The following is a 22,924-nucleotide window of genomic DNA, read 5'->3' as shown; positions in this document are numbered from 1 at the left end:
GACTGGGGGGGGGCGACGAGCGAGAGACTGGGGGGGGGGAGAGCGAGAGACTGGGGGGGAGAGAGAGAGAGAGAGACTGGGGGGAGAGAGAGAGAGACTGGGGGAGAGAGAGACTGGGGGGAGAGAGAGAGAGAGACTGGGGGGAGAGAGAGAGAGAGAGACTGGGGGAAGAGAGAGAGACTGGGGGAGAGAGAGACTGGGGGAGAGAGAGAGAGACTGGGGGAGAGAGAGAGAGACTGGGGAGAGAGAGAGAGAGAGACTGGGGGGAGAGAGAGAGAGAGAGACTGGGGGGGAGAGAGAGAGAGAGAGACTGGGGGAGAGAGAGAGAGAGAGACTGGGGGGAGAGAGAGAGAGAGAGACTCGGGGGGAGAGAGAGAGAGAGACTCGGGGAGAGAGAGAGACTGGGGGAGAGAGAGAGAGAGAGAGACTGGGGGAGAGAGAGAGAGAGACTGGGGGGAGAGAGAGAGAGACTGGGGGGAGAGAGAGAGAGACTGGGGGGAGAGAGAGAGAGACTGGGGGAGAGAGACGGGAGGGAGAGAGAGACAGAGACAGAGAGACGGGGGAGAGAGAGAGAGACTGGGGGGGAGAGGGGGGGAGAGAGAGAGACTGGGGGGAGAGGGAGAGAGAGACTGGGGGGAGAGAGAGAGACTGGGGGGAGAGAGAGAGAGAGGACTGGGGGGAGAGAGAGAGAGAGAGAGAGAGAGAGACTGGGGGGAGAGAGAGACGGGACTGGGGAGGGAGAGACTGGGGAGAGGGAGAGACTGGGGGAGAGGGGGAGACTGGGGGAGAGGGGGAGAGAGAGAGACTGGGGGAGAGAGAGAGAGACTGGGGGAGAGAGAGAGAGAGAGAGAGAGAGAGAGACTGGGGGAGAGAGAGAGAGAGAGACTGGGGAGAGAGACGGGGAGGGAGAGAGAGACAGAGACAGAGAGACGGGGGGAGAGAGAGAGAGACTGGGGGGGAGAGGGGGGGAGAGAGAGAGAGACTGGGGGGGAGAGGGGGAGAGAGAGACTGGGGGGAGAGAGAGAGACTGGGGGGAGAGAGAGAGAGAGAGACAGAGACGGGTGAGAGAGAGAGAGACTGGGGGGGAGAGAGAGACGGGGACTGGGGGAGGGAGAGACTGGGGGAGAGGGAGAGACTGGGGGAGAGGGGGAGAGAGGGGGAGAGAGAGAGACTGGGGGAGAGGGGGACGAGAGGGAGACGGGGGGATACTGCGGGGGGGAGAGAGAGAGAGAGGGAGGGGCCGCGGCGGAGAGGGAGGTGCCGGGGGCGAGAGGGAGGGGCCTGGGGGGAGAGGGAGGGGCGGAGGGAGGGGCCGAGGGAGGGGGAGGGATGGGCCGAGAGGGAGGGAGGGAGTGGGAGCGAGGGGCCGAGAGGGAGGGGAGGGGTCCGAGAGTGGGAGAGAGAGAGCGAGACGGGGGGGAGAGAGAGAGAGAGACGGAAGGGTAAAAAGAGAGTGGGGCCGGGGGTGTTGTCGGTGTGCTCAGGGGGCTCTGGGTGTGTGCGGGGTGTGCCGTTGCCTGGGGGGTGGTGAGGAGCTGATCTGATGGGATTAGAGCAACAGGATGTATTTGTGCATCGAGGGTTAATTCAAAAGAAATAAAGACTTGCATTTCTATAGCGCCTTTCACCACCGCAGAACATCTCAAAGCGCTTTACAGCCAATGAAGTCGTTTTTCAAGTGTGTGAAACGCGGCAGCCAATCTGCTCACAGCAAGCTCCCACAAACAGCAATGTGATAATGACCAAATAATCTGTTTTTGTTGATCGAGGGATAAATATTGTCCAGGATACCGGGGGAGAACTCCCCTGCTGCTCTTCGAAATAGTGCCCTGGGATCTTCAACGTCCACCTGAGAGCAGACGTGTCATCCGAAAGACGACTCCTCCGACAGTGCAGGGCTCCCTCAGTACTGCCCCTCCGACAGTGCGGCGCTCCCTCAGTACTGCCCCTCCGACAGTGCGGCGCTCCCTCAGTACTGCCCTTCCGACAGTGCGGCGCTCCCTCAGTACTGCCCCTCCGACAGTGCGGCGCTCCCTCAGCACTGCCCCTCCGACAGTGCGGCGCTCCCTCAGTACTGCCCCTCCGACAGTGCGGCGCTCCCTCAGTACTGCCCCTCCGACAGTGCGGCGCTCCCTCAGTACTGCCCCTCCGACAGTGCGGCGCTCCCTCAGTACTGCCCCTCCGACAGTGTGGCGCTCCCTCAGTACTGCCCCTCCGACAGTGCGGCGCTCCCTCAGTACTGCCCCTCCGACAGTGCGGCGCTCCCTCAGTACGGCCCCTCCGACAGTGCGGCGCTCCCTCAGCACTGCCCCTCCGACAGTGCGGCGCTCCCTCAGTACGGCTCCTCCGACAGTGCAGGGCTCCCTCAGTACTGCACTGTAGTGTCAGCCTGGATTTTGGTGCTCAAGTCTCTGGAGTGGGACTTGAACCCACAACCTTCTGACTCCGAGGCGAGGGTGCTGCCCACTGAGCCACAGCTGACTCTCAGATGAGGTGTTGATAACGTGCGGAGCCTGTAACCTGCCTCTAACTCGGTTTCTCTTTCCTCCCCAGTCACGGTGATCAGCAGTCTGATTATGCTGCTGCTGTTTTTCTCCGAGCTCCAGTACTACCTCACGAAGGAGGTGAGTGTCGCCCGATACACTTACCCCGGCTCCTCGCCTGTCTGATCCCACCACACACGGTTCACTTCTTTCTTAAATATTATTCAAGATATTTATTAGTAATTATTTACAGTAAGCTGATGGGTTGATTATTTCCCGGTGATTTTAGGTGGCGGCGGGCCTTTGCGCTCAGTGAAGAGCAGGAACCCACCCTCAGTCCCCGGTGTGGCAGCTCCCAGGCTGAGCTACTGGCACTGTGCCGGAGAGTTTGAGAAATATTTGGTTTGAATGGTCGTTGTTGCCCATGTTTGTGAAGTTGTGGAATTGTTTCCAGCTCCATTGTCTTGTCACAGAGTGTTGAGTCTGATTTCCCAGAGACTGCAAGCTTTGCTTTTACCACCTAAAGTACAAAGAAAATGTGAATCGGAATTCCTGATTGCTAAATACCTGCGATTCCTGGCGAAAGAAACTTGCTGCTGGACCAACGGATAGTCCAGGATGAAAACTTGTTGTTCACAGGATAAGGAAACATAAAAACTGACTGTAAAAGCTTCTATAGATATGTGAAGAAAAAAAGATTGGTGAAGTCAAGCGTAGGTCCCTTGCAGTCAGAATCAGGGGAATTTATAATGGGGAACAAAGAAATGGCAGACCAACTAAATACATATTTTGGTTCTGTCTTCACAAAGGAGGACACAAATAACCTCCCAGAGATGTCGGGGAACATAGGGTCTAATGAAAGGGAGGAACTGAAAGAAATCAGTATTTGTAGGGAAATGGTGTTAGGGAAATTGACGGGCTTGAAGGCCGATAAATCCCCAGGGCCTGATAATCTACATCCTAGGGTACTTAAGGAAGTGGCCCTAGAAATAGTAGATGCATTGCTGGCCATCTTCCAAAATTCTATAGACTCTGGAACAGTTCCCATGGATTGGAGGGTAGCTAATGTAACCCCACTATTTAAAAAAGGTGGTAGAGAGAAAACGGGGAATTACAGACTGGTAAGCCTGACATCGGTAGTGGGGAAAATGCTAGAGTCCATTATAAAAGATGTAATAGCAGAGCACTTGGAAAACAGTGACAGGATCAGACAAAGTCAGCATGGATTTACAAAAGGTAAATCGTGCTTGATTAATCTACTGGAATTTTTTGAGGATGTAACTGGTAGAATAGATATGGGAGAACCAGTGGATGTGGTGTATTTGGACTTTCAGAAGGCTTTCGATAAGGTCCCGCATAAGAGATTAGCGTGTAAAGTTAAGGCACATGGGATTGGGGGCAAGGTACTGACTTGGATAGAGAACTGGTTGGCAGACAGGAAGCAAAGAGTTGGAATAAGCGGGTCTTTTACCGAGTGGCAGGCAGTGACTAGTGGGGTACCGCAGGGATCAGTCCTAGGACCCCAGCTATTCACAATATATATTAATGATCTGGACGAGGGAACTAGATGTAATATCTCCAAGTTTGCAGACGACACAAAGCTGGGTGGGCGTGTGTGCTGTGAGGAAGATGCCGAGAAACTCCAGTATGATTTGAACAGGTTGGGTGATTGGGCAGATGCATGGCAGATGCAGTATAATGTGGATAAATGCGAGGTTATCCACTTTGGTGGCAAAAACAGGAAGGCAGATTATTATCTGAACGGCAATAGATTGGGAGAAGGGGAAGTGCAACGAGACCTGGGTGTCCTTGTGCACCAGTCGCTGAAGGTAAGCATGCAGGTGCAGCAGGCGGTTAAGAAGGCAAATGGTATGCTGGCCTTCGTAGCAAGAGGATTTGAGTACAGGAACAAGGATGTCTTGCTGCAGTTGTACAGGGCCTTGGTGAGACCACACCTTGAGTATTGTGTGCAGTTTTGGTCGCCTTCTCTGAGGAAGGATGTTCTTGCCATGGAGGGAGTGCAGCGAAGATTCACCAGACTGATACCTGGGATGGCAGGAATGACGTATGAGGAGGGATTGGGCTTATACTCGCTGGAGTTTAGAAGAATGAGAGGGGATCTCATTGAAACTTATAAAATGCTAACAGGACTGGACAGACTAGATGCAGGAAGGATGTTCCCGATGGCCGGGGAGTCCAGAACCAGGGCTCACAGTCTAAGGATAAGGGGTAGGCCATTTAGGACAGAGATGAGGAGGAATTTCTTCACCCAGAGAGTGGTGAACCTGTGGAATTCTGTACCACAGAAGGCAGTAGAGGCCAATTCATTAAATATATTCAAGAACGAGTTAGATATATTAAGGCTAAAGGGATCAAGGGATATGGGGAGAAGGCAGGGACAGGGTACTGAATTTGGATGATCAGCCATGATCGCATTGAATGGCGGAGCAGGCTCGAGGGGCCGAATGGCCTACTCCTGCTCCTATCTTCTATGTTTCTATGTAACGTGTGCCCTGCCCAGTGACTGACCACCCAGCGGGGCAGGTGACCAACCCACCGGCGGCTCTCCTCGTCTCCCAGGCAGAGGAGCTGCCAGTCCCAGAGCCACTTTGCTTGTTTTAAGGGAGGGGCTTTGGATCTTTCTGGCCGGGTAGCCGCTCAGCCTAACGCTGCCGCCATTCCAGTCAGTGTGTCACCTGCCGTTTCTTGTGCGCCGGCTTATACTGTCCTGGACCCGAATGCGGGTAATTTGGTTAAAGGGGGATGTATTTCTGTTCACCAATTGTAACCCCCCACTCCCGGTGGCGATGTTGCTGATGACGACGATCTCTCTTTCCAGGTGCATCCAGAACTCTATGTGGATACGTCACGCGGTGAAAAGCTCAAAATCAATATCGATACCATTTTCCCGCACATGCCCTGTGCCTGTGAGTACGTTTAAATATATCTTTAACCTCTCCCTGCCTTCCCTTTCACTGCCACTCCTCTCCTCCCCTCTTCCCCGTCCCTCCCTTTTTCCCCACCCCCCCCATCCCCTGTCCTCATCCCCCCCCTCCCTGCTCTGTTCGCAACTTTGGTGTCCTATTTGACCCTGAGCTGAGCTTCCATCCCATATCGGCTCCATCACTAAGACCGCCTACTTCCACCTCCATAACATCGCCCGTCTCCGCCCCTGCCTCAGCTCATCTGTTGCTGAAACCCTCATCCCTGCCTTTGTTACCTCCAGACTCAACTATTCCGACACTCTCCTGGCCGGCCTCCCAGCTTCCACCCTCTGTAACCTTGAGCTCATCCAAAACTCTGCTGCCCTGTGTCCTAACTCACACCCAGTCCCGTTCACCCATCACCCCCTGTGCTCACTGCCCCGTGTCCTAACTCACACCCAGTCCCGTTCACCCATCACCCCCTGTGCTCACTGCCCCGTGTCCTAACTCGCACCCAGTCCCGTTCACCCATCACCCCCTGTGCTCACTGCCCCGTGTCCTAACTCGCACCCAGTCCTGTTCACACATCACCCCCTGTGCTCACTGCCCCGTGTCCTAACTCTCACCCAGTCCCGTTCACCCATCACCCCCTGTGCTCACTGCCCCGTGTCCTAACTCACACCCAGTCCCGTTCACCAATCACCCCCTGTGCTCACTGCCCCGTGTCCTAACTCACACCCAGTCCCGTTCACCCATCGCCCCCTGTGCTCACTGCCCCGTGTCCTAACTCACACCCAGTCCCGTTCACCCATCGCCCCCTGTGCTCACTGCCCCGTGTCCTAACTCTCACCCAGTCCCGTTCACCCATCACCCCCTGTGCTCACTGCCCCGTGTCCTAACTCACACCCAGTCCCGTTCACCCATCACCCCCTGTGCTCACTGCCCCGTGTCCTAACTCACACCCAGTCCCGTTCACCCATCACCCCGTGCTCACTGCCCCGTGTCCTAACTCACACCCAGTCCCGTTCACCCATCACCCCCTGTGCTCACTGCCCCGTGTCCTAACTCACCCAGTCCCGTTCACCCATCACCCCCTGTGCTCACTGCCCCGTGTCCTAACTCTCACCCAGTCCCGTTCACCCATCACCCCCTGTGCTCACTGCCCCGTGTCCTAACTCTCACCCAGTCTCGTTCACCCATCACCCCCTGTGCTCACTGCCCCGTGTCCTAACTCACACCCAGTCCCGTTCACCCATCACCCCCTGTGCTCACTGCCCCGTGTCCTAACTCACACCCAGTCCCGTTCACCCATCACCCCCTGTGCTCACTGCCCCGTGTCCTAACTCACACCCAGTCCTGTTCACCCATCACCCCCTGTGCTCACTGCCCCGTGTTTTAACTCGCACCCAGTCCCGTTCACCCATCACCCCCTGTGCTCACTGCCCCGTGTCCTAACTCACACCCAGTCCTGTAGTCCCGTTCACACATCACCCCCTGTGCTCACTGACCTACATTGACTCCCGGTCTGGCAATGCCTTAAATTGGGAATTACATAAGAACATAACATAAGAAATAGGAGCAGGAGTAGGCCAATCGGCCCCTCGAGCCTGCTCCGCCATTCAATAAGATCATGGCTGATCTGATCCTAACCGCCAATCCACTATCACAGAACCATCTCCTGAATCTAACAGAATTAGACACACGAAATAGGAGCAGGATCAGGCTACACGGCCCCTGGGCCCGCTCCGCTACCCACAGGGCCATGACCGATCCGAACCTAGACTCATGTCCAAATTCCTGCCCGCTCCCCGTAACCCTTAATTCCCTTTACTTCTAGGAAACTGTCTGTTTCTGTTTTAAATTTATGTAATGATGTAGCTTCTACAGCTTTTTGGGGCAGCATATTCCATGGACCTACCACCCTCTGAGTGAAGTAGTTCCTCCTCATCTCAGTTTTGAAAGAGCAGCCCCTTATTCTAAGACTATGCCCCCTAGTTCTAGTTTCACCCATCATCGGGAACATCCTCCCCGCATCCACCCGATCCGACCCCTTCACAATCTTATATGTTTCAATAAGATCGCCTCTCATTCTTCTGAACTCCAATGAGTAGAGTCCCAATCTACTCAACCTCTCCTCATATGTCCATCCCCTCATCCCCGGGATTAACCGAGTGAACCTTCTTTGTACTGACTCGAGAGCAAGTATGTCTGTTCTTAAGTATGGACACCAAAACTGTACGCAGTATTCCAGGTGCGGTCTCACCAATACCTTGTACAACTGAAGCAATACCTCCCTATTATATTCTATCCCCCTAGCAATGAAAGCCAACATTCCATTGGCCGCCTTAATCACTTGCTGCACCTGCATACCAACCTTTTGAGTTTCGTGCACCAGGACCCTCAGATCCCTTTGTACTTCAGTACTTTCCAGTTTCTTGCCATTAAGATAATAGCTAGCTCTATGATATTTCCTGCCAAAGTGCATAACCTCACACTTTCCAGTATTGTATTCCATCTGCCAAATCTCTGCCCACTTACTTAGCCTGTCTATGTCCCCTTGCAGGTTTTTTATGTCCTCCTCACTCACTACTTTCCCTCCCATCTTAGTATCATCTGCAAACTTTGATATGTTACACTCGGTCCCCTCCTCCAAATCGTTAATATAGATTGTAAAGAGTTGGGGACCCAGCACCGACCCCTGCGGAACACTACTAGTTACTGATTGCCATTCTGAGAATGAACCATTTATCCCAACTCTCTGCCTTCTGTTAGATAGCCAATCCTCTATCCATGCCAGAACATTACCCCCAATCCCGTGATTTTTTATCTTAAGCAATAATCTGTTGTGTGGCACCTTGTCAAATGCCTTTTGGAAGTCTAAATACACTACGTCCACTGGTTCCCCTTTATCCACCCTATATGTTACTTCCTCAAAGAACTCCAGCAAATTTGTCAAACATGACTTCCCCTTCAAAAAACCATGCTGACTTTGTCCTATTAAATGATGATTATCCAAATGTCCTGTTACTGTCTCCTTAATAATGGACTCCAAAATTTTACCTACCACAGATGTTAGGCTAACCGGTCTATAGTTTCCAGCCTTCTGTCTACTGCCCTTTTTAAATAAGGGTGTTACATTAGCAGTTTTCCAGTCTGCCGGGACCTTTGCTGAGTCCAGGGAGTTTTGGAAAATTATTACCAATGCATCCACAATCCCTACCGCCACTTCCCTCAAGACCCTAGGATGTAAGCCATCAGGTCCAGGTGATTTATCCGCCTTGAGTCCCATTATTTTACCGAGTACCACTTCCTTAGTGATTTTGATAGTGTTTAGCTCCTCCCCCACTATAACCCCCGTTTGTCCAGTGTTGGGATATTCTTAGTGTCTTCTACTGTAAAGACTGATACACTACATGAATGAATATTTTGTATGTGCCTTTAAGAGCCCCATGTGTACTGTAGTGCCGGTAGTGGCCACTCGGCTATATAAGCCTGAGTATTGTGTTGTATCCGTTAGTTCCCCTCCAGACTTTGTTTAGTAAACACCTATCAAACCAACTCCTGTCTTCAGTGTCTCTATCAACACACAGACACAACAGTGGCGACGAAGTGGAAACGGACTTACCTACAATTCGGCAGGACCTCAAGGACATCGATTCCTCTGGCGTCCAAAAGAATCAAGAAGTGAAAGAAGCTGTTGTTTCACCAGCTGGCCAAGCTGGTGGCAGGTACTGCGGTAATCCTTCCTGGGCGTCAGGCTGGGGCTCCAGCGGCTGGCTCTACAGCTGGGCCAAGCAGCGAAAGCGGAGGCAAGCAGTAGCAGACTGGGAGGGAGCACTCTGGAGACGGCCGGCGCTGCAAGCAGGTCGGCGTTTAGACCTAGAGAGAGAGAGTCCGGCGGGAACGAGTCTCCAACTGTAAATAAATAAATAAATAAAGAACTGAAACTGCGGGAAACAGCGTTGTCATCGGCAGCAGCGGCGGGAAAGCGCGGGAAGCGCCATATCTTTTCTGCAGAAAAGAAAGAAAAGCGCGGGAAGCGCCATATCTTTTCTAAGATGCCTAATTCTGGCAATATTGATGCTTTTGATAACGAGATTGAGGATTGGACCACATATGTGGAAAGAGTGGAGGTATATTGCACCGCAAATGGAATAGAAGATGAAAAAAAAGCTTCAGTACTTCTAAATCTAATGGGCGCAAAGACATACAAGCTGTTACGAAACTTAATCACTCCAGCCGAACCGATGGACAAGAATTTTAAGGAGATTGTTGATACCCTACACTGCCAATTTGAGGCAGGACTGGCAGATTCTCTACGAGACAAATTCGTCTGCGGTCTCCTAAGTGTAGGAACACAAAAAAGGCTACTTTCTGAGAAAGATTTAACACTGGACAAGGCTTTCAGTGCAAGAGGAGCTGCAGAGATACAGCAAAAGCCACAAGACTTCGGCACCCATGAAATGACACGGGGTTTCGAGAGATGTTATCGCTGCGGCAGATCCACCCATGACCAGAGGGACTGCTGGTTCAAGGACAAAGCATGCAGGCAATGTGGAAAGATGGGACACATTACACGTGTATGCCGATCTGGAAACAAAAAATCCACTAACAGGAAAAAAATCAATAAGGAAAAGCACAGAACGGTACAAATGATGACGGACAGTAGCTCCGAAGACCAGAAGAGCGATAGCGACTCCGGGAACAAGAGACTAAGCTCTCTCAAATTACATAATGTAATTGCCAAAGAAGATTACCAGACCATTTGGGTTACCCTCACAATAGCAGGGTCCCCAGTTAAAATGGAGCTAGATACAGGATCAGCTCTGACCGTCATAAATCGACGGGATTATGAGCGGCTATTTCCGCATATACCTTTAAAAGACACATCCATTATCTTGAAAACATATACGGGGCAGAAAGTATACCCCAAAGGAAAAATAAGGGTGCCTGTTGTATACAACGGCAAGGAAATACAGAAGTTGTATTTATACGTTCTACAAGATGGTGGTCCACCGCTGTTGGGACGTGAATGGATCAGGAATACGTTTAGACTGGCACTCCATTCAGGCACTGACGGTGACCAGTAAGGAAAAAAATGATGATGACGTCATACCTGAACGATTAAAAGACATCTTGGCCAATGCCAAGGAAGTGTTTCAAGTGAAACTAGGAACCTTGAAAGGCATCACCGCCTCAATAAAAGTGGAAGATGCAGCAATTCCCAAGTTTTTTAAGGCAAGACCGGTGCCATACGCAATTCGTCCAGCAGTCGAGGCAGAGCTGGAGAATTTGGAAAAGGCAGGCGTATTATCTAAAATAGATTGGAGCGAGTGGGCAACACCCATTGTCCCAGTCATGAAGAAAGCATTGAAGAATGATAAATCTGAAGAACAGAGAAAAATTCGCATCTGTGGAGACTTCAAGGTGACTGTAAACCTGGTCCTTCACATGGTACAGTATCCTCTTCCGAGGATAGAAGATATTTTTGCCTCACTATCCGGAGGGAAACGTTTCACCAAAATTGACTTGGCACAGGCATATCTACAGATGGAGGTTGAAGAGGCCTCTTAAAAAAATATCTCACGATAAATACACACAAAGGTCTGTACCAGTACAATCGACTGGTTTTCGGAGTAGCATCCGCTCCAGCTATCTGGCAAAGAGCTATGGAGCAAGTCCTCCAAGGGATTCCGGGGACTCAATGCTACCTAGACGACATCCTTGTAACAGGAGAAAATGACAACGAGCACCATGCCAATTTGGAGCAGGTGCTCACTCGGCTGAGAGAACGGGGCCTACGAGCAAATCGCCCCAAGTGCGAATTTTTCCAAAATCAAATATCATATTGTGGCCACATAATTAATAAGGAAGGGTTGCATAAGTCACCTGAAAAAATTGAAGCGGTCATAAAAGCCCCAGCACCTGAAAATGTTTCACAATTAAGGTCGTTCCTTGGATTAATAAATTACTATCATAAATTTTTACCGAACTTATCAGCTCTTCTACACCCTCTTAATGAACTGCTACAAACAGGAGTAATTTGGAAATGGAGCGAAGACTGTAAACGTGCCTTCCATAAATGCAAAGACTTAATCACGTCCAAAGAAGTTTTGGCTCATTACAACCCATCACTGCCAATCAGACTGGCGTGCGATGCATCCCCTTACGGCATAGGAGCAGTATTATCGCATAAATTCCCTGATGGCTCGGAACGGCCGATAGCTTTTGCGTCACGCTCATTGAACTCAGCTGAGCGTAACTATGCCCAAATCGACAGGGAAGCACTCAGCCTGGTATGGGGAGTGAAGAAATTCAACCATTACCTACACGGACAAAAATTTACCTTGTTGACTGACCATCAACCCCTCATCTCTATATTCAACCCTAAAAAGGGTGTTCCCATTATGACCGCAAAGGCTAAAGAGGTGGTCCCTTTTTCCAGGGGCACACCAATACAACATAGAATATAAAGGATCAAAACAGCATGGGAATGCTGACGGTTTATCGCGCCTACCGTTGCTAACGGTAGAAGAGGCACCTACAGTAGACCCAGTGGAGATGTTCCACTCAACCATAGTGGAATGTCTACCAGTAACAAATTCTGCCATTGAAAAGGAAACGAGAAATGACCCGACTCTCTCTCGAGTCTACGACTTAACGGTGAAGGGATGGCCAGCACTGGCGAACCACTGTTGCCAGCATTCTCGCAAAGAAGAGAACAGCTGTCAGTGTGCCGAGGAACCTTGATGTGTGGATCCAGAGTGGTGATTCCACCCAAACTCCAGGATAAAGTGCTAAAGGAGCTTCACGAGGGGCATCTGGGTGGAGTGAAAATGAAGAACCAAGCCAGAGCGTTTGTATGGTGGCCAGGTATCGATGGAGACATCGAAGAAATGACCGAGAGCTGCCTAGGATGCCAGAAGGTCCAAAACGCTCCACCCCAAGCCCCTCTACATCCATGGGAGTGGCCCTCATCTCCCTGGCAAAGGGTACATATCGACTTTGCTGGTCCATTTATGGACTCAATGTTCTTAATCGCGGTTGATGCACACTCCAAGTGGCCGGAGGTAATAAAGATGTCCTCCACCACCACGGAAAAAACCATCACAGTATTAAGGACCATATTTGCCAGGAATGGGCTGCCGGAACAGATCTGTTCTGATAATGGACCGCAATTTGTGTCCGAAGAATTCAGGAAGTTCTTAAAAAAACAATGGGGTTAAGCACTACACATCCGCCCCATACCATCCCGCCACCAATGGATTGGCTGAAAGGTTTGTCCAGACCTTCAAGAAGGCCATAAAGGCCATGGGTAATGAAGACATAAAACTTCAGCACAAGGTGGATAACTTCTTGTTCGCATACAGGAATGCAACACAAATGGTTACGAACCAAACTCCCGCCATGATGTTCTTCAATATAAGCCTAAGATGCCGGCTGGATTTGATGAAGCCCAACATCAGAAGGGACGTGGAGAACCGGCAATTTCAAGGCATGAATGAAAGGCCAACTAGAACCTTCCAGATAGGTCAACAAGTTTTGGCACGGGACTACCGTACCGAGAAATGGCAGCCTGGAACTATCTGCACACGACTAGGACCGCTGATGTATACCGTGGACATCGGAGAAAGCATAATAAGGTGCCATGCTGACCAAATCATAGTGTTATCCGAAAAGGGACAACCTACACCACAACTCTATACGCCTAACGATGAAGTAGAGATACCCATATCTACCTCCGATCCAGTGATACTGGAACCCGATGAACCCGACACTGGCATTCAAGCCAAATCAGCCTTGCCAAAAGAACCTACTACACCACCGAGGCGTTATCTGGACTGAGTCAGGAAGCCTCCAGAGAGACTGACTTATAATTAATTAACTGCAGCAATGTATAGATTATTTTTCTTGTAACATGTAATTAATAATTACTTAAAATATTATGTACTGGTTAGCTAAAAGGGGAGGAATTGTAGTGTATGTGCCTTTAAGAGCCCCATGTGTACTGTAGTGCCGGTAGTGGCCACTCGGCTATATAAGCCTGAGTATTGTGTTGTATCCGTTAGTTCCCCTCCAGACTTTGTTTAGTAAACACCTATCAAACCAACTCCTGTCTTCAGTGTCTCTATCAACACACAGACACAACAATTCAGTGTTTTTGCCATCTCCATATTTCCCACCATTAATTTCCCGGTCTCATCCTCTAAGGGACCAACATTTACTTTAGCCACCCTTTTTCTTTTTATATAACTATAAAAACTCTTACTATCTGTTTTTATATTTTTTGCTAATTTACTTTCATAATCTATCTTCCCTTTCTTAATTAATCTTTTTGTTATTTTTTGCTGTCTTTTAAAGTTTTCCCAATCCTCTATCCTCCCACTAGATTTGGCTACCTTATATGCCCTTGTTTTTAGTCGAATACTATCCTTAATTTCTTTACTTAGCCACGGATGGCTGTCTTTTCTTTTACACCCTTTTCTTCTCGGTGGAATATATATTTTTTGGAAGTTGTAAAATAACTCCTTAAATGTACACCACTGATCATGTATCGTCTTACCCTTTAATCTATTTTGCCAATCCACTCTACTCAATTCCGCTCTGATACCTTCATAGTCTCCTTTATTCAAGCTTAGCACGCTTGTTTGAGATCCAACCTTCTCACCCTCTAATTGAATATGGAATTCAACCATGTTATGGTCACTCATTCCAAGGGGATCCTTTACTAGGACATTTTTAATTAATCCTGTCTCGTTACACAGGATCAGATCTAAGGTTGCTTGCCCCCTGGTCGGTTCAGTTACATACTGCTCAAGAAACCCATCCCTAATACACTCAATGAACTCATCCTCAAGGCAGCCCTGCCCAATTTGATTTGTCCAATTAATATGATAGTTAAAATCCCCCATAATTATAGATGTTCCCTTATTACAAGCCTCAACTATTTCCTGATTGATACTCCGTCCAACATAGTTGCAACTGTTCGGAGGCCTATAGACTACACCCACTAGTGTTTTTTTCCCCTTATTATTCCTTACCTCCACCCAAACTGTTTCATTATCCTGATCTTTTGACCCAATATCATTTCTCTGTATTACAGTGATTCCTTCCTTTATTAACATAGCCACCCCACCTCCCCTTCCTTCCTGCCTGTCCTTCCTGATCGTTAAATAACCTGGTATGTTTAATTCCCAGGCATTGTCACCCTGCAGCCATGTTTCTGTAATGGCCACAAGATCATACCCATATGTAGTTATTTGTGCCATTAACTCGTCTATTTTGTTACAAATGCTACGTGCATTCAGATAGAGAACTTTCAAATATATTTTGTGACACTTAGTTCCTGCTTTTGCCCTTTTTATTACTTTACCTTTTACTCCATACCTTCTGCCCCTTCCTGACACGCTCTGGTTTTATAATTTCCCCACTGCTACCTAAGTCTATGACCTTCTCTGTTGTCATTTTTATTATTTGCTCTCTAGGAACCTCCCCCCCCCCCCCCCCCCCCACTAGTTAGTTTAAAGCCCTCTCTACAGCCCTAGTTATATGATCCGCCAGGACTCTAGTCCCAGCACTGGCCAAGTGAAGCCCGTCCCAACAGAACAGCTCCGCCCTGCCCCAGTACTGGTGCCAGTGTCCCAGGAAGCAAAACCCATTTCTCCCACACCAGTCTTTGAGCCACGCATTTAACTCTCTCATTTTATTTGTCCTAGCCAAATTCGCTCGTGGCTCAGGTAATAATCCAGAGATTATTACCCTTGAGGTTCTGTTTTTTAATTTGACCCCTAGCTGCTCATACTCCTTTAACAGAACCGGCTTCCTAGTCCTATCTACGTCGTTTGTACCAACATGGACCACGACAACTGGATCCACCCCCTCCCACTGCAAGTTTCTTTCCAGCCCAGAGGAGATGTCCTTAACCCTGGCACCGGGTAGGCAACACAGCCTTCGGGACTCTCGCTCTCGGCTGCAGAGAACTCTATCTATCCCCCTAATAATACTATCCCCTACCACTACAACATTTCTAGTTACTCCCCCCTCTTGAATGGCCCCCCGTTCCACGGTGCTGTGGCCAGGTTGCTCATCCTCCCTGCAGTCCCTGCTCCCGTCCCCACAGGGAGTAAGAACCTCGAACCTGCTGGACAAGAGCAAGGGCTGCGGCTCCTCCAGCTCTACCTCCTGGATCCCCATACCTGCCTCACTCGTAGTCACACCGTCCTGTCCCTGACCATGGGCTACATCTGAATTAATTAACTTCATAGGTGTGACCACCTCCTGATACAGAGTCCAGGTACTTCTCCCCCTCTCTGATGTGTCGCAGTGTCTGAAGCTCAGACTCCAGCTCATCAACACGGAGCTGGAGTTCCTGTAGCAGCAGACACTTGTCACAGACGTAATCACCGTGAGCCTCAATGGGGTTCACCGGCTCCCACATCTCGCAACAGTAACACATCACCTGCTCCATTCTATGTAATTAATTAAATTTTTTATTGTTAGTTATGGACACCCTCTACCTGATTATAGATGCTGGTATCCCCTTTAATTAATTGGATTTAATTTAAATCAATCCCTCTAATTACACCAGTTAAATGGTTTACCAACAGTCACTCTGCACCAGAAAGGCCTTATTAACTACAACCCACAGAGTTAAAGTTTGAAAAGAGCACCTAACACCCCACTTACCCTAACTCACACTTACCCAAACTCACAGCACTCTCTGCTGACTCGCACTCAGTGCTTGCTCGCACTAGCTTGGTCTTTTTATACTGTTTGTTTGTTTACAGCCAAATGAGTCAACCCTGCTGATTGGTTAGAAAACTGGTTTCCACTGCCTGCTGTGCCAATTTACTCATACTGCAGTGTAACCTTGTTTTACTCTTAAACCAACAGAATCCCAAATATTTAACTTTTCCCCTTTACTTAAACTGCTTAAGTAATCTTATCAAGAATGATTTAAAGAGAAATAACAATTAAAGAACTCTCACACTTACCCAAACTCACAGCACTCTCTGCTGACTCGCACTCAGTGCTTGCTCACACTAGCCTCATCCTTGTTTTCAAATCACTCCATGGCCTCGCCCCCTCCCTATCTCTGTAACCACCTACACCCTACCCCCCACCCCCGAACACTCTGTTCTCATTCCAGCCCCCTCTGCATTGGTCTCCCATCGCTCCATCATTGGTGGCTGTGCCTTCAGCAGCCTCAGCCCCACACTCTGGAATTCCCTCCCTAAACCCCTCTGCGTCTCCGAGCTTTTGTCGCCGCCCCCCACTATCTCATTCTCTGGCATCCTGTACTTTTTTATTCTCCTGTCTTTGCAAAGTGCTATGGGACATTTTTCTAAAGACACTGTGTTGGTGCAAGTTTGTGATCTGGTTTGTGATGAAGTAGGCGGTACTGAGCCCAGGACACCTCCAGCAAGAAATCTGCACGTCCTCGCTGGTTGCAGTGAGGTGCGAGGGGCAGGGCAACGCTGGAAGAGCCCTGGATACAGGGTGATCTCCTCCTAGCCCCCCTCGCCTAAGCTGAAGGGGGGGGGGGGGGTGGGATCATACAAAAACTAGGAACGTCAGAAAAGGAGATAAAAGGCTGACAAGACCAGTGCCCGAGTGTAATAACGAAACTGCAGTTGCACATTCTCCCCGCATGGTATATTTCACGGACAGATACAGTGTTAATGGGGATGCTCCTTGTCCTCTGACAGATACAGTGTTAATGGGGATGCTCCTTGTCCGCGGACAGATAGTGTGTTAATGGGGATGCTCCTTGTCCACGGACAGATAGTGTTAATGGGGATGCTCCTTGTTCACGGACAGATAGTGTTAATGGGGATGCTCCTTGTCCGCGGACAGATAGTGTGTTAATGGGGATGCTCCTTGTCCACGGACAGATAGTGTTAATGGGGATGCTCCTTGTTCACGGACAGATAGTGTTAATGGGGATGCTCCTTGTCCACGGACAGATACAGTGTTAATGGGGATGCTCCTTGTCCACGGACCGATATAGTGTTAATGGGGATGCTCCTTGTCCACGGACAGATACAGTGTTAATGGGGATGCTCCTTGTCCACGGACAGATACAGTGTTAATGGGGATGCTCCTTGTCCACGGACAGATACAGTGTTAATGGGGATGTTCCTTGTCCACGGACCGATATAGTGTTAATGGGGATGCTCCTTGTCCACGGACAGATACAGTGTTAATGGGGATGCTCCTTGTCCACTGACAGATACAGTGTTAATGGGGATGTTCCTTGTCCATGGACAGATACAGTGTTAATGGGGATGCTCCTTGTCCATGGACAGATACAGTGTTAATGGGGATGCTCCTTGTCCACGGACAGATACAGTGTTAATGGGGATGCTCCTTGTCCACTGACAGATACAGTGTTAATGGGGATGCTCCTTGTCCACGGACAGATACAGTGTTAATGGGGATGCTCCTTGTCCACGGACAGATACAGTGTTAATGGGGATGCTCCTTGTCCACGGACAGATACAGTGTTAATGGGGATGCTCCTTGTCCACGGACAGATACAGTGTTAATGGGGATGCTCCTTGTCCACGGACAGATACAGTGTTAATGGGGATGCTCCTTGTCCACTGACAGATACAGTGTTAATGGGGATGCTCCTTGTCCACGGACAGATAGTGTTAATGGGGATGCTCCTTGTCCACGGACAGATACAGTGTTAATGGGGATGCTCCTTGTCCACGGACAGATACAGTGTTAATGGGGATGCTCCTTGTCCGCGGACAGATAGTGTGTTAATGGGGATGCTCCTTGTCCACGGACAGATAGTGTTAATGGGGATGCTCCTTGTTCACGGACAGATAGTGTTAATGGGGATGCTCCTTGTCCGCGGACAGATAGTGTGTTAATGGGGATGCTCCTTGTCCACGGACAGATAGTGTTAATGGGGATGCTCCTTGTTCACGGACAGATAGTGTTAATGGGGATGCTCCTTGTCCACGGACAGATACAGTGTTAATGGGGATGCTCCTTGTCCACGGACCGATATAGTGTTAATGGGGATGCTCCTTGTCCACGGACAGATACAGTGTTAATGGGGATGCTCCTTGTCCACGGACAGATACAGTGTTAATGGGGATGCTCCTTGTCCACGGACAGATACAGTGTTAATGGGGATGTTCCTTGTCCACGGACCGATATAGTGTTAATGGGGATGCTCCTTGTCCACGGACAGATACAGTGTTAATGGGGATGCTCCTTGTCCACGGACAGATACAGTGTTAATGGGGATGCTCCTTGTCCACTGACAGATACAGTGTTAATGGGGATGTTCCTTGTCCATGGACAGATACAGTGTTAATGGGGATGCTCCTTGTCCATGGACAGATACAGTGTTAATGGGGATGCTCCTTGTCCACGGACAGATACAGTGTTAATGGGGATGCTCCTTGTCCACTGACAGATACAGTGTTAATGGGGATGCTCCTTGTCCACGGACAGATAGTGTTAATGGGGATGCTCCTTGTCCACGGACAGATACAGTGTTAATGGGGATGCTCCTTGTCCACGGACAGATACAGTGTTAATGGGGATGCTCTTTGTCCACGGACAGACAGTGTTAAACTGGATGCTCCTTGTCCACGGACAGATACAGTGTTAATGGGGATGCTGCTTGTCCACGGTCAGATAGTGTTAATGGGGATGCTCCTTGTCCACGGACCGATACAGTGTTAATGGGGATGCTCCTTGTCCATGGACAGATACAGTGTTAATGGGGATGCTCCTTGTCCACGGTCAGATAGTGTTAATGGGGATGCTCCTTGTCCACGGACCGATACAGTGTTAATGGGGATGCTCCTTGTCCACGGACAGATACAGTGTTAATGGGGATGCTCCTTGTCCACGGACAGATACAGTGTTAATGGGGATGCTCCTTGTCCACGGACAGATACAGTGTTAATGGGGATGCTCCTTGTCCACTGACAGATACAGTGTTAATGGGGATGCTCCTTGTCCACGGACAGATACAGTGTTAATGGGGATGCTCCTTGTCCATGGACAGATACAGTGTTAATGGGGATGCTCCTTGTCCACTGACATACAGTGTTAATGGGGATGCTCCTTGTCCACGGACAGATACAGTGTTAATGGGGATGCTCCTTGTCCACGGACAGATACAGTGTTAATGGGGATGCTCCTTGTCCACGGACAGATACAGTGTTAATGGGGTTGCTCCTTGTCAACGGACAGATACAGTGTTAATGGGGATGCTCCTTGTCCACGGACAGATACAGTGTTAATGGGGATGCTCCTTGTCCACGGACAGATACAGTGTTAATGGGGATGCTCCTTGTCCACGGACAGATACAGTGTTAATGGGGTTGCTCCTTGTCAACGGACAGATACAGTGTTAATGGGGATGCTCCTTGTCCACGGACAGATACAGTGTTAATGGGGATGCTCCTTGTCCACGGACAGATACAGTGTTAATGGGGATGCTCCTTGTCCACGGACAGATCTAAGTATTGATGCGATGGACGTGGCTGGGGAGCAGCAGCTCGATGTGGAACACAACCTCTTCAAAAAGAGACTGGACCTGGTGGGCAATATCGTCACTCCGGAGGTGGAAAAACATGGTAAGAACGGACGGGGGTGGGGGGGAAAAGGCGATGACCATTCCCTGCACCCACAGACACACCTTTTAAATAACACGACTTAACTGTTCAGGTGGGCTAACGGATAGGGCAGGGCAAGCAAGCTGGAACACTTGCTACATTAAAGGCGCTATGTAAATGCACATTGTTGACTTGTCTGGGAGGGTGTCCAAGATGATCCAGACCCGCAGAGCAAAGCTCCAGCTGTTTCTCTGCATTACCCATGTCCCAGGATGATTCCCCAGGAGCCAGTGGCGCCCCCCCGATACCTTCCCCAATTTGCACAATGAGCCTGGCGTTTCATGTGGTCGGCTATTCACTGGGCTTCAGCTGTCACAGTCACGCCCGCTCTGGCCCCCCCCCCCGGACCCGGCGCCCGCTCCGGCACCCCCAGGACCCGGCGCCCCCCCCCCCCCCCCCCGGATTATGTTTGATAATCGCTCCTGTGAAGCAGCTTGGGACATTTTAATAGGTTAAAGGCGCTATATAAGTACAATTTGTTAACATTTGTATTGGTTATCATGAATATAAAGGTGTGTCCGTGTTCCATGCAACGTTCACCCAATCTTAAATTTGGGTGCACAGTCCCTTTCACGGTCTGCGCGGCCCATTCAAAGTTTCGCACATGCACGAAATTTCACATTGTAGAAGCTGGTCCTGGGCTGCGCAGGACAAGCAGCGAGCTGTGCAGCTTAGAGGGAATGTTAGTTCCATATCTTGTTTCTCCCTGGCTCCGTGTTCCATGTCTTGTTTCTCCCTGGCTCCGTGTTCCATGTCTTGTTTCTCCCTGGCTCCGTGTTCCACGTCTTGTTTCTCTCTGGCTCCGTGTTCCACGTCTTGTTTCTCTCTGGCTCCGTGTTCCATGTCTTGTTTCTCTCTGGCTCCGTGTTCCACGTCTTGTTTCTCTCTGGCTCCGTGTTCCACGTCTTGTTTCTCTCTGGCTCCGTGTTCCACGTCTTGTTTCTCCCTGGCTCCGTGTTCCGTGTCTTGTTTCTCCCTGGCTCCGTGTTCCACGTGTTGGTTCTCCCTGGCTCCGTGTTCCATGTCTTGTTTCTCCCTGGCTCCGTGTTCCATGTCTTGTTTCTCTCTGGCTCCGTGTTCCATGTCTTGTTTCTCTCTGGCTCCGTGTTCCATGTCTTGTTTCTCTCTGGCTCCGTGTTCAATGTCTTGTTTCTCTCTGGCTCCGTGTTCCATGTCTTGTTTCTCCCTGGCTCCGTGTTCCACGTCTTGTTTCTCCCTGGCTCCGTGTTCCACGTCTTGTTTCTCTCTGGCTCCGTGTTCCATGTCTTGTTTCTCTCTGGCTCCGTGTTCCATGTCTTGTTTCTCCCTGGCTCCGTGTTCCATGTCTTGTTTCTCTCTGGCTCCGTGTTCCACGTCTTGTTTCTCTCTGGCTCCGTGTTCCACGTCTTGTTTCTCTCTGGCTCCGTGTTCCACGTCTTGTTTCTCTCTGGCTCCGTGTTCCACGTCTTGTTTCTCTCTGGCTCCGTGTTCCACGTCTTGTTTCTCTCTGGCTCCGTGTTCCACGTCTTGTTTCTCCCTGGCTCCGTGTTCCACGTGTTGGTTCTCTCTGGCTCCGTGTTCCATGTCTTGTTTCTCCCTGGCTCCGTGTTCCATGTCTTGTTTCTCTCTGGCTCCGTGTTCCATGTCTTGTTTCTCTCTGGCTCCGTGTTCCATGTCTTGTTTCTCTCTGGCTCCGTGTTCCACGTCTTGTTTCTCTCTGGCTCCGTGTTCCACGTCTTGTTTCTCCCTGGCTCCGTGTTCCATGTCTTGTTTCTCTCTTGTTCTGTGTTCCACGTCTTGTTTCTCTCTGGCTCCGTGTTCCACGTCTTGTTTCTCCCTGGCTCCGTGTTCCACGTCTTGTTTCTCCCTGGCTCCGTGTTCCACGTCTTGTTTCTCTCTGGCTCCGTGTTCCACGTCTTGTTTCTCCCTGGCTCCGTGTTCCACGTGTTGGTTCTCTCTGGCTCCGTGTTCCATGTCTTGTTTCTCCCTGGCTCCGTGTTCCATGTCTTGTTTCTCTCTGGCTCCGTGTTCCATGTCTTGTTTCTCTCTGGCTCCGTGTTCCATGTCTTGTTTCTCTCTGGCTCCGTGTTCCATGTCTTGTTTCTCCCTGGCTCCGTGTTCCACGTCTTGTTTCTCTCTGGCTCCGTGTTCCACGTCTTGTTTCTCCCTGGCTCCGTGTTCCATGTCTTGTTTCTCTCTCTTCCAGAGTTGGGGAAGCAGGAGGATGTGTTCAATTCCACGAGGCTGGACCCCGACCGGTGCGAGAGCTGTTATGGGGCAGAGTCCGAGGACATGAAGTGAGTGTTGCCGATCGGATCTTTGTACTTGAGGGAGTATGGGGGGGGGGAGAAAGCCTCTGGAGCTGGGATCCAGGAGGATCCCGGGTTCAGTCCCCGGAGAGCTACAGTACCTGGACTGAGGGAGAGGAAAAACTGACCAACTGTCCCATTCCTGATTACCATCCTGCAACCCCTGATATCAGACAAGGGTAGTATCGGGACTGGCTGTGATGCTTTCTACAGCTGAATATCTTGTGGACTTTGCCTGTCAAGGTAGAATCTTACAGCACAGAAGGAGGCCATTCCACCCATCGTGCCTGTGTCAACTCTTTGAAAGAGCTGTCCAACTAGGCCCAACCATCTTCAGCTGCTTCATCAATGACCTTCCCTCCAACATAAGGTCAGAAATGGGGATGTTCGCTGATGACTGCACAGTGTTCAGCGCCATTCACAACTCCTCAGATAATGAAGCAGTCCATGCCCGCATGCAACAAGACCTGGATGACGTTCAGGCTTGGGCTGATAAGTGGCAGGCAACATTCGCTCCACAGAAGTGCCAGGCAATGACTATCTCCAACAAGCGAGAGTCTAACCACCTTCCCTTGACA

At 50.0% G+C, this 22,924-nt stretch overlaps 1 protein-coding gene across 2 annotated transcripts in view; it reads left to right on the top strand.

The window, feature by feature from the left end:
• Positions 1 to 2,518: 2,518 nt before the first annotated feature.
• The window catches only part of ergic3 (ERGIC and golgi 3), an 82,299-nt gene continuing 61,893 nt past the window's right edge, over positions 2,519 to 22,924 (top strand). For both annotated transcript variants that reach the window (XM_086005944.1, XM_086005943.1), the window contains exons 1-4: positions 2,519 to 2,624; positions 5,323 to 5,410; positions 19,900 to 20,019; positions 22,244 to 22,334. In XM_086005944.1, coding sequence (XP_085862070.1) covers positions 2,577 to 2,624; positions 5,323 to 5,410; positions 19,900 to 20,019; positions 22,244 to 22,334 — 347 coding nt within the window. In that variant the 5' untranslated portion in view covers positions 2,519 to 2,576. The remainder of the gene's footprint in view (positions 2,625 to 5,322; positions 5,411 to 19,899; positions 20,020 to 22,243; positions 22,335 to 22,924) is intronic.

This window comes from Somniosus microcephalus, chromosome 13 (genome assembly GCF_052327205.1).
Source record: "Somniosus microcephalus isolate GS21.2 chromosome 13, FLI_Smic_1.0, whole genome shotgun sequence".
Taxonomy (NCBI): domain Eukaryota; kingdom Metazoa; phylum Chordata; class Chondrichthyes; order Squaliformes; family Somniosidae; genus Somniosus; species Somniosus microcephalus.
This window is presented reverse-complemented; position numbering and strand designations above follow the sequence as displayed.